The following is an 11,826-nucleotide window of genomic DNA, read 5'->3' as shown; positions in this document are numbered from 1 at the left end:
TCATCTGACTTCAGAGCACGAGCTCCATAAACTCCTATGTAATCTACCCTCACCCACCTCACCCATCCCCACCATGTGAGTCTGTAAGTCGTTTTATACAGCTCCTCAGACCTCCTTTCTGTCTGCTCGATGGGATGCTGTCTGATTAGTAAATCATTGGATAAAGCTGTGAACCAAGAGAAAGAAGACACCTACTAAGAAGGGCTCCTGGTGGCTAACTGGGCTCTAATTTTAAGAAACAGAGCCCCCCCCAAAAAAAAAACAAACAAACCAAACAAACAAAAAAAAAACACCCAGCCATTTCTGCACAGGGGTCTCTAACACAAACTGCACTTTTGGGAGAAGCCTGCACTGATCTACCTGCCTCTGCACTGGCTTGCCTGCCTGCATTGTGTTTCTGCCCTCTGAGTCAGCCCATATAAAGGACCAATAGAACTGAGGCTTTCTTCATCCCATCAGAGCTGAGAGCTCCAACCAATCAGAGTGGCTCTATTCTGACTAATCAAACTGTGAAGCTTTATTTGCAGAGGACTGACCAGTCAGGGAGCAGAGGTGGGGACTTCTGTCTATATAAGCCAGCTCCCCTATGATTCTGGAAGCACATTTTCTTTTTCACCTGAGACTGAGGATTGCATTTCCCCAATGGAGCTGAAACACTGAAGATGTCTCTCACTACAGCATGGCAGACTGGCGAAGGCCAGAGCTGACTGCACAGCACAAAACAGACCCCTGAGGAGCAGAGCAGAGCTCTCTATCTGAGAGGGACCTATGTGCTGCTTTCAAAGCCCTGCTTTGTATTGCAATTGAGCTGTTTTGCACTGAATAAAGTTTGCTTCTTCACCACACCCCCAAACTGGGGATTCCTGTTGGTGTTGAGTTGGTGCCAAAGACCATTGGTTGACAAAGCCAATAAGATTTTTAAAATTTACTCATCTGACGTTTGTTTTTTTATGCCAACAATGGGACCAATTGGGATATGTCCCTCCTGCTGTGATACTAGTGCATGACATTCGTCTTCTGCCAAAAACTTTCAACCTGAATCTGATCACGAGGGGTGGGGCAATCAAACAAAGATTATGGGATAGTCTATAAAACCGGCCTGAACTACTATTCAAATTTATTAACCTCACAAAGACAAAACACGTAGCCAGGGGAGGGAAGGGGCAGGGAGGAGGGCTGTACTGGATTAAAAGAGACTAAAGACACATTGGCTAATAATTTTGCACCAATGGTAAGTTTCTTGGTTATCAAGATGGTGTGGAGGTCATGTAAGATAACGCCTTTATTCCTAGGAGATACATGCGTAAGTATTTGATATTTGCAGCAGTTTCAATGCGGAGAGTAATAATAAAACAGCCCTAGGCTCCCCGCACAAGGTTCGCGCGTGCGCACTGCTCTCTTCCCGACGCAGCGGGAGGGTCAGATTGAGTGCCACGAGCCGGAAATACGCAATGGGGGTTCCGGTGCCGCGCAGGTTCCGGCGACTAAGGCGGCAAAATGGAGGAGACGCCTCACAGTGAGCGCGCGGGAGGGGCGTGGGTGGCGGGGCTGGAAGACAGGAGCCGCTCTAACTGTGATTCTGTCTCCGCGCAGACTGCCCCGGAACTGGCAGCGCCCAGGCCGGCCGAGGGACCGCCTGTCAGGGGTGCCCCAACCAGCGGCTGTGCGCTTCAGGCGCCGGCGAGGCTCCGGACCCAGGTAAGGAAGGGGCAAGCTCTGCACGGGACGTAAAAGGCGTGAGCCGGAAGAGGCGGGGCTTATGGCGAACCTGGGCGGGGACGGTGGGCGTGACTTAAAGGATGCTTTGCAGGTACGGGGCTGGAGGAGGCGGGGCTTGGTGGTGAACTCCGTGCGGGGGTGGGAGGTGGGCGGGGACGGTGGGGCGTGACTTAAAGGATGCGTTGTAGGTACGGTGGAGGCGGGGCTTGGTGGTGAAGTCGGTGGGGGGAGGGGAGGCGAGGAGGGGCGGGACTTGAGGAATGAATGACAGAGGTGGGGCCCGAGGGGCAGGGCCTTTAAAAGGCGAGGAACCAGGAACGTGGCCGGCTGCAGTGGAGCCTAAGGATCCGTGACTTGCCTGAAGTCAAAAGGGGTCTCAAGGGCGGGGCACGGGAGAAGTTGGCTGGGTTGAGGGGTGTGGCCAGAAGTTTGAGTGACAGTGACTGGTCTGGAGGAGGCCACCAGCGATGGGATAGGCCAGTGGTCGGCAAACTCATTAGTCACCAGAGCAATGATTGAAATTTCTTTTGAGAGCCAAATTTTTTCTTAAATTATTATATAGGTAGGTACATTGTTATTAACTTAATTAGGGTACTCCTAAGCTGGCCTTTGCTAAAAACGTCCTCAATCTGAGGGGTCGACCTCAGCGAACGTACCCCCACTTCTTCTAACGCCACTTCTTCAAAATAGACTCGCCTAGGCCGAAAACCGACGAAGTTTCAATCGCACTGTACGTGCGTACCTGCACGTGGTATTTTGTGGAAGAGCCACACTCAAGGGGCCAAAGAGCCGCATGTGGCTCTCGAGCCGCAGTTTGCCAACCACTGGGATAGGCTATAAACTTTGAAGTCAGGGAGCTTGGGCTTACATCCTGGCGTCCTCAGCTACTTTCTTTGGACAGAATTTCTTCCTTTTGAGGAGCGATTCTTCCATTCATTCAACAGAAATATGTGTTAATCGCCTCCTAGGCACAGTGCTGGTGCTGGAGATATAGCTGAGAAAGAGAGAGGTGGCTGCTCTAGGGGATTTTAGTTTAGTAGGGGAGACCCACAGTAAACAAGCAAGCAAGCAATAAGTCACAGCAATATGCACTAGGGGGTCACATTGGAGAGTGGGGAGGACTCTGGAACATAAAAGGCAGGAAGCTGGGAGAAGAATTTTGAAGGAGTCAAAGAGAGACTTGGGTTTGATCTTTAGTTCCCTCAAAAACAGTATTGACCTTGAGCAAGAGTCTTAACCTTTTTTTCTGAGCCTCTATTTCCTTGTCAGTAATGGGGGAGAAAATTAGTTACGTCGCAGTGTTGTTTGAAGGGCTTGAAAGAAGGTGAAGTCCTGAAAAGCACAGCAAATGTCTAATAAGTGACAGTCATCAGTGACGGGTACTTACCAAGTGCCTGCTGTTTGTCAGGTTTCTCATCCTGGACATTACTGACTTTTGGAGCTGACAGTTCTGTGTGCTGAGGGCTGTCCTCAGCATTGTCGGACATTTAGCAGCATCCCTGGCCTCTACCTACTACATGCCAGGAGCACCCCTTCCTTGTGACAACTAAAAATGTCCTCAAACATTGCCAGATGTCCCCTGGCAGATTTTGCCCCCAGTTTGAGAATCATTACTACACTCATGCACCAAATAATAATATTTAGATCAGCGATAGACTATATAGGTGACAGTGGTCCCATGAGATTATAAGGGAGCTGAAAAATTCCTATCAGCTAGTGACGTGTCTGTCCTAACTTTATAGTGCAAAGCATTCCTCAGATGTTTGTGGTGATGTCGGTGTGAATAAACCTATGTCATATAAAAGTACAGCACATATAATTATATACAGCACATAATACTTGATAATAAACTATTATGTTAATTGGCTTATATATTTATTATTGTATATTATACTTATCATTATTTTAAATGTACTCTTTCTACTTAATGAGAGTTTGCTGTAAAACAGTATGCTGTGTTATACTGACAGCTGCCTCATACATCTCATGTTTATCTTTCGATTACATCATCTTCTCTTGTGCCTGATTTAATCTCGTGCTGTTTCGTACAGTAGCATGCTGTATAGTCTTGTAACCTAGGAGCAGTGGGCCATATCGTATAGCCTAGGTGTATAATAGGCTCTGCCATCTAGGTTGTGTGAGTGCTTTTTAGGACAAAATTGCCTAATGACACATTTCTCAGAATGTATCCCTGTTGTTAAGTGGTGTATGACTGTATATTCATAGCTCTGTAATGGAGCTGGGAATAAGGTGGAGAACACTTCAGGACAGAGTCTCACCCTTGTGGAGCTTATATTCTAGTAAGGGATGACAAATAAATCAATAAGAAAATGTCAGGTGTGATAATAGCCCTGTTTTCTTTGTAGCACTTATTACTACCATCGACTAGGTCAGTGATGGCGAACCTTTTGAGCTCGGCGTGTCAGCATTTTGAAAAACCCTAACTTAACTCTGGTGCCGTGTCACATATAGAAATTTTTTGATATTTGCAACCATAGTAAAACAAAGATTTATATTTTTGATATTTATTTTATATATTTAAATGCCATTGAACAAAGAAAAATCAACCAAAAAAATGAGTTCGCGTGTCACCTCTGACATGCATGTCATAGGTTCGCCAGCACTGGATTAGGTGGTATTTCACACACAATCCCTTCCAGCCCATTGGAAGAGTGACATTTGGGATTTAGTTGGAGGATGTCATCCCCTGAATTGCTTTCTTTGCAGCCATAGAGGAAATCAAAGAGAAAATGAAGACCGTGAAACACAAAATCTTGGTGTTGTCTGGGAAAGGCGGCGTTGGGAAAAGCACGTTCAGCGCCCACCTTGCTCACGCCCTAGCGGAGGATGAAAACACGCAGGTAGGGGAACACTGGGGAGAGGCTCCTGTCTGAGGGTTCATGATGGCTTGTGGAGAACTGGTTCCTTAGACTAAGCCAAATTGGCCTCTTTGATCTCTGCAGAGAAGATGAAGAAACACCTAGCAGACAAGCAATAAAAGCTTTCATTGGATGCTCTAGTTGTGAAGATGGATAACAGGTGTACATTTCTCTTGGCATGCTGGTTATATATTACATCAAGTTCAGATTTCCTTCTCATGATTAACCCCTTTCTGCCTTTTTCTAGGCTAGGGGTCTACAAACTATAGCTCATGGCCAAAACGAGCCCATCTCTTGTCTTTTTATGGCCTGTGAGTTAAGAATGATTTTTACATTTATAAATGGTTGCTTTTATTTTCTTTTCTTATTATTGTTATTATTTTTGTTATTTGGGGTTTATTTTTGCTTGTTTTTATTATTACTTTTTAATTCTCACCTAAGGATATGTTGTTGTTGTTTTTCTTGATTTTTGAAGAGAGAGAGAAACATCATGTGAGAGAGAAACATCAACAGTTGCCTCCCTGTGCACGCCCCAACCAGAGATTAAACCCACGACCTAGGTATGTGCCCTGACTGGGAACTGAACCCACATTGGAGTACCAGACGATGCTCCAATCAACTGAACCACCTGGCCAGAGCTGTTTGTTTTTAAATGGTTGCTTTTAAATCTATATATATAAAAGCTTAAGCGACCTTTACAACCGGTTGACCGAACAACCGGTCGACCGAACAACCGGTCGACCAGTCGCTATGACATGCACTGACCACCAGGGGGCAGACACTCTGCAGGAGCTGCCCCCTGGTGGTCAGTGCGCTCCCACAGCAACCTCCCGTGGTCCCTCCCTCTGGCCGGCTGCCCCGATGGCCCTGATTGCCGGCCAGGCCAAGGAACCCTACCGGTGCATGAATTCGTGTACTGGGCCTCTAGTTGTTACATAAGTGCCTACATAATATCCGTAATTTTGCCCACAAAGCTTAAAATGTTTTCTGTTTGGCCCTTGAAGAAAACACTTGGTGTGCTGTATATATTTCACAAAACAATAAAAAATTCATCAAACCTCAAAAAACCCCCAAAAAACTTGCTGACCCCTGTAATGGGCCACAAACATATGCCCAGGTACACAAATGAGCAGGAAAACTCAAAGTACCCAGTGCTGCTCTCTGGATTTCAGCCTTAATAAAAGGTATGGTGGAGCAAGTAAGAAAAAAAATACTTTTTCCCAAAAGGTCAAATGGAAATTTGCAGTACCTGTGATTTTTAAAATACATTATTCATTGGGACTCATGGTAATTTTGCATTGACCTTAGAAAATGATCCCAATATTCACTTTATCATTTTATATCTAATAGAACCATGACAATTGTGTTTTTCAGTTTTGTTTTGTTTTAACACAGGTCACATTCTAAAATGACCTGTTGTTTCCAAAATGAAATTTTGCCCAAAATTCCAGTGAAAGAAACCTGGACATCTCAGAACTGCTAGAGTGGCATGGGTGTCTCTAAAACCCAGCCTTCGCTGTGTTGACCCCTGAAATGAGAGACCTCATGAGAACTTGTGAATTGGCACTGTGTGCGCTCTGGGCTAGAGAACTTGCTAGTCACTATTTCAGTTGCCAACTAAATGCTGTTTTCTCCATCAGAGCACTTTCTGGGGCCTGCAGAAGAGCTCTGTGTCATGTAGAAACAATCTTATTTTGTTTGTGTTGAAAGCCATTCCCTGCCATTTCAGTTCTTTCCATGGTCTTTGTGTGTACCTTCTTTCATGCATTGTTTTATTTCTGAACATTACTTTTCTAACATTTTGAATAGGTGTTTACCTATGCCGCCATCTTGGTCTCTCTCTCTTCTAGTATTTTTATGGAGGGCTAACACTTTCACTTCAACTTTCTTTTCTTACTTGTTGACAAATGGCCCTTTACTTTTGTTTGACTTTTTTAGAAAGTAAGATAGTTCTAGAGCAGTGGTTCTCAACCTTGGCTGCACATTAGAATCACCTGGGAATCTTTTTAAAATCCTGATTTCTGGGCCTCATTCTCCGGAAATTCTGTTTCTTTGTTATGGGGTGGGGCCACAACATTAGTAACAAATAAACAGAATTTCCGGAGAATGAGGCCCAGAAATCAGGATTTTAAAAAGATTCCCAGGTGATTCTAATGTGCAGCCAAGGTTGAGAACCACTGTTCTAGAGGGACTGCAGAGGTATATTTATTATTGAAATTTCAAAACTGCCACATGTTGCCTACTATATTTTAAAACTCTAAAAGCTGGACAAATTTCAGTACTTTCTATTTGTGTGAGATAATCCATTCTACCTCAGTGAGCAATAGCACCCTAAGACCTTACTATGATAAAGGCTTTATTTCCTCCACAAAAATAAACTAAAAACAATAAAGCCAGCTACAGTGGGCAAGGGGATCAAGACACCATTCTGATATGCCCTCAACATACAAACACGTACACACATGCAGTGGCCCCCAAGACACCTCACCAGTATCTAAGAACTCCAGAAATATGATTCTGATATGCCCTCAACATACAAACACGTACACACACGCAGTGGCCCCCAAAGACACCTCACCAGTATCTAAGAACTCCAGAAATATATATTTTTTAAGTCATTGGATTACAAAATTAGAGTTTGCTTCAGGAGTTGGCAAACATTTCATGTCAAGAGCCAGATGGCAAATATTTTAGGCTTTGCCAGCCATACAGTTTCTGTAGCAACTATCCAGTCTGCCCTTAAACATGAAGGCAGCCATCAACAACCTATACACCACAAGCATGTCTGTGTTCTAATAAAACTTTATTGTTACTGAAAGTTGAATTTCACATAATTGTTACAACGTGACAAAAGTATTCTTTTTATTTTTATTTTTCCAGACCTCTAAAAATATAACAACCACTTTTAGCTTGTGGGCTGTACAAAAACAGGTGGCAGGCTGGATTTGGCCCCAGGGTGTAGTTTGCTGGGCCCTGGTTTGTTTTTTAACACCAGAAGCACCTGTGCTGGCTGGGGAAGAACTTCTTTGCAGGACTGGAACCTTGGGCAGGGCACAGCCTCCCTGGGACAGTGAAGTGGCTGGACTACATGATCTGTGAAGCTCCGTGTTCCTGTCAGGCATTAGGGCTCTGAATTCTGCCTTATCCCTCATTTCTGTTCCGATCATTTTATAACCCATGGAGCTGCTGTCACTGGCTGTACGTGGCTGACGTGGGCTTCTCTAGAATCTGGTGTCTGCCATCAAGATGTTCTCTAGGGATTTGGGGAAAAGGAGAGACGACTGGGCTTGGAGAAGGTGGCATCAGGACTGTGATGGCGACTGATGGATGGGGGAGGGGAACCAAGGCACAGAGGTGGGACTGCCAGGCAGACATGGAGAGGCAGGCAGTCTGGGGGACTGCTCCTGGGAAGGGGCCAAAGCTGAGGCTGAGCCAGACCTGTGCTTTAGGAGCACCACGTGACAGCCAGCGAGTGTGTGGTTGAGTACCGTGAGAGGGCGAAGCCATGTCTCCAGGACAGGCCCCGAGGGTCCACCAAACTAGGGCAGGGATTGGAGCAACGGCAGGGAACAAATGAGGGCAAACTTGGGGAGATAGAGCAGAACCTCCCAACTTTTAGAGGAGAGAGGAGTTGGAACTCTAATTGAGCATTTGAGGTGCAGTCTAGCATGGTGGCCAAGAGCACAGGCCCTAGAGTCACCCAGCCCCACCCACACCACTGCTGTGACCTCGGGTAGGTAAAATGGACGCAGGGTGAGTGAGATGATACATGTAAACGTAAAGTGCTTAACAGGGCACCTGACATATAGTAAGTGCTCAGTAAGTGTCCTTGATAGCGATCATTATTGTTACTTTATTCCACTAACTGAAATAGGGGGATGATGAAATTTTTGCTTCAGTGATAATGATTTATAGCCTACCCAAACAGTGCTGAGCAGATTCAAAACATGTTTGTCATTTCGTTCTTCTATCCATCACCAATCTCTTGCCATTTGAGGGTCAAATTTGTAGGTCCAGTTGGCTAGCCGAGAAATCTGTTTTCTCATGGTCCAGGTTACCCAGAGTAATCGTGGCTTCTTGAAGCTGTTGGGCATATTCTTCTCAGCTCTCTGGAGGTGAGCTTTCGCCAGGCCAGTTGTAAGTAACCACTTGTGAATCAACAGCTGTTTACATAGAATTACGCTTCCATATAATTATGTTCAGAAAGCCCCACTGCACACACGTCTAGACCTTGCAGTAGACTGAAGGAAAGCACACCATCTGGTGTGGAAATAGGGCTAGATGAGCCGAATTTCTTTATGCAGCAGTGCTTTTTAAAAAAAGTCAGTACTTGGGAAAGTGTGTCACTTTCCAAAAGGTGCCCAGTGTGGGCATATAGTAGATGCTCAGGGTGTCTCGCAGATTGACCTCCAGGCTCACACATTCCTCCCTGCCCTGAATTCAGCAGGATGGTGGGAAGCACCCTGTCCCTTTTCTAACCCTGAGCAAGGCTGTTCGTGTCTGCACTCAAGGCAAGCAGGTATCTGACAACTCGTTTGCAAAGGGCTTTGCATCAGGAGGCAGCAGCCTTGGGAAGCTCCTGACCAATCACAGACTGGGAAATGTGCAAGTTGTGGTGAAGGGAGGCGGAGGAGCCCAGCCCCTGACATCAAAAGCTCTCACGCCATCTTTCCACCACAAGTCGCCAGCTTCCCTAAATCACCACTTCATCATCTTGCTTGTGCTCTAAAAGATGAACTTGACCATTAAAAGGTCCACGCTAGGTGCTTTAGGCCTGTTGAGTTTTTAGGCCCATCTGTGGGGTTTGTAGACTCTAAAGCTAGAAGGGCCCTAACAGTCTCCCTAAACACTTGTTTCACAGCTCAGCAGCTCAGACGGACGGGGCTGGGAGAGGAGCAGCAATGTGTATGAGGTGACAGCCAGTGCCAAGTTAGGACTAGACCCCACTTCCCATGACCTCTTCTTTTTTGTGTGTTTAATTTTCCTTAATTTTTTTTAAAGCCCCTAAATTCTGTGGCTTCCAGGAAGCATCAGAGAAACGGAAGTGCCATTTCAGTACACTTTGTAAAGCAGCACCTAGACGCACACACCACTGCCAACACCCCAGCGGTTCCACACGCCCGACCGTGACGGCCTGGCCTCCTCCGCACCTGGGGGCTGAGACGGGGCTTTAAGGCACTTGTCTCCTGTGGATCAGTGGCACAGAGCACAGACATAAGGAGCCCCCACACTGGGCACAGCCCTGGCCCACGTGGCCACCTCTTAGGGCAGTGGTTCTCAAACTTATTTGGCCTACCGCCCCCTTTCCAGAAAAAATATTACTCAGCCCCTGGAAATTAATTTTTTTAAAATTTTAATAGCAGTTACTCATCACCCCCAAATGCACCTGTGGCCATCATCGCCCCCCTGGATCGCTGCAGCGCCCACCGGGGGGCGGTAGCGCCCACATTGGGAATCACTGTCTTAGGGGGAAGTTTGGATCCTGACCACTGTACCACTTTGTGGGTGGGAGAGGTGTGGCAAGGCTTCCTCTTCCCCTCAGGCTTCCAGCACCTTCCGCAGAGGCCCTGGTGCGAATGACCAGGCACGTTTCTCTCAGCAAGGGTTCTGTGGCTTAACTTGAGCAGAAAGTGAATGAATTGGATGGATACTGAGGATAGTGAGGATAGGGACAGGATCGACAGGAGGTTTGGAAGGGACAGGACACAGGACCACTGGAGATCTGGACAGCATGGACGTGACCTGCCACGGGAGTGAGTGCAAGCAGTCTGTTCTTGCGTCCTTGCATAATTGCACTCATGATTCACTCCCTTGGTTGTGGGGAGTTTCGTGCCTCAAAAGGAAACATTAAATTGTTCCCAGAAGAACATGGCTACTGTGCTGGAAACCAAAGAGAATTGATGCAAGTCTCTATTAGGGGGGTGGTGATAGTATGGTTTCTTAAATCGTGAGGTTGTGATGTAAAATGTCTGTGGATCATGAACACACATCAGTCCCCAAGTGTCAGGACCTAGAAAGTCGGGCAAGGTCGGGTTGTCAAGTTGTGTCATTCTGTTGCACTCCTTGCTTAGTCCAGCAGAGTGCGCCTGGGGTAACCGGCTGATCTGTATGAAAAGCTTTCCTACCCAGGGTCTGAGAGCAGGTGAGGAAGTAGGAGGTTGGTGTTGGTTGAGAGCCTTGAAGAAGGAAGCAAGAAGCGAATTTGGGGCAAGTTAAAAAGTTACCCAGAGATGCTGCACTTTGCATGCAGCACATTAGAGGTTTCCAGATGAATATTAGCCGCCTTTCAGAGTTCCCGAAGGCCGGTTCACACCTCATCCACCTCAGGGAAAGCAGGGCGTTTGGCGTGGAAGGAGTCATCCCCGGCTGTGCTTACCACTAGCAAAGAGGTTTTCTAGCTTTCCTTCTTCTTTTCAGTTTCTTTTCTGGAAGCTGAGCCGAGGCTATCACTAGCCTTCGGGATCACAGGGCAACGGGGTTTGGTCAGAGCTCAGCTCCTTGCCAGGCCCCCTGGGGTAGTGGAGAGAGCCCTGGCTTTGGGGTCAGAGACCTTGATTTATGTCCCAGCTCTGTCCTGGCTCACTGAACAGGTCACGGCACCCCTGAACCTTAGTTTCCTCCTCTGTAACGCAGAGATAATGATACCCACCCCCAGGCACATGGTCAGGGCCAAGTAAACAGTGCCAAGGCCTGAATTTCCACGTGACCTGACACCCAGGTCCATAGGAGCACCTCGAGCCAAGTCAGTCTGGGCGGGAGGGAGGGAGTCCGTGCTGACGCACTTTGCCAAGATCTCTTTGGGAGTCTTGACTGTGTCCGTGGCTGGAAGATAAGTGCTGTAACTCTTCCTCGTGAGGTTCTACTTGGTCCATGTTTGACCCAGTTTCTTTCCTCTTCTCCCCTCCCTCTTTTTCCTCTAACCCGATCCCCTCCCAACTGTGTGTCTGCAGGATTGTACTTTCAGTCATGTCACAGCTCTGGTCTCTTCTTGTTCCCCAGGTTGCTCTTCTAGACATCGATATATGTGGGCCGTCCATTCCCAAGATAATGGGATTGGAAGGAGAACAGGTAAGAGGTGTGTTATAAAATGCAGTGGAGTGGTCTCTTACAGCAAACTACTGTGCTGAGCTACTCAGCCTAAACAGGATTAGCACAGCCCATGCATTTTTACACGGACATGATAAAACCAGATAAATGTTTGCTAATCCATCTGTCTACTTCAACAATA

General features: G+C 46.8%; 1 protein-coding gene across 2 annotated transcripts in view; it reads left to right on the top strand.

Moving 5' to 3' along the window:
* Nucleotides 1-1,436: 1,436 nt before the first annotated feature.
* Nucleotides 1,437-11,826, top strand: part of NUBP1 (nucleotide binding protein 1) — a 23,047-nt gene continuing 12,657 nt past the window's right edge. For both annotated transcript variants that reach the window (XM_005871746.2, XM_005871744.2), the window contains exons 1-4: nucleotides 1,437-1,516; nucleotides 1,594-1,698; nucleotides 4,447-4,580; nucleotides 11,598-11,666. In XM_005871746.2, coding sequence (XP_005871808.1) covers nucleotides 1,498-1,516; nucleotides 1,594-1,698; nucleotides 4,447-4,580; nucleotides 11,598-11,666 — 327 coding nt within the window. In that variant the 5' untranslated portion in view covers nucleotides 1,437-1,497. The remainder of the gene's footprint in view (nucleotides 1,517-1,593; nucleotides 1,699-4,446; nucleotides 4,581-11,597; nucleotides 11,667-11,826) is intronic.

This window comes from Myotis brandtii, unplaced genomic scaffold (genome assembly GCF_000412655.1).
Source record: "Myotis brandtii unplaced genomic scaffold, ASM41265v1 scaffold355, whole genome shotgun sequence".
NCBI lineage: Eukaryota > Metazoa > Chordata > Mammalia > Chiroptera > Vespertilionidae > Myotis > Myotis brandtii.
This window is presented reverse-complemented; position numbering and strand designations above follow the sequence as displayed.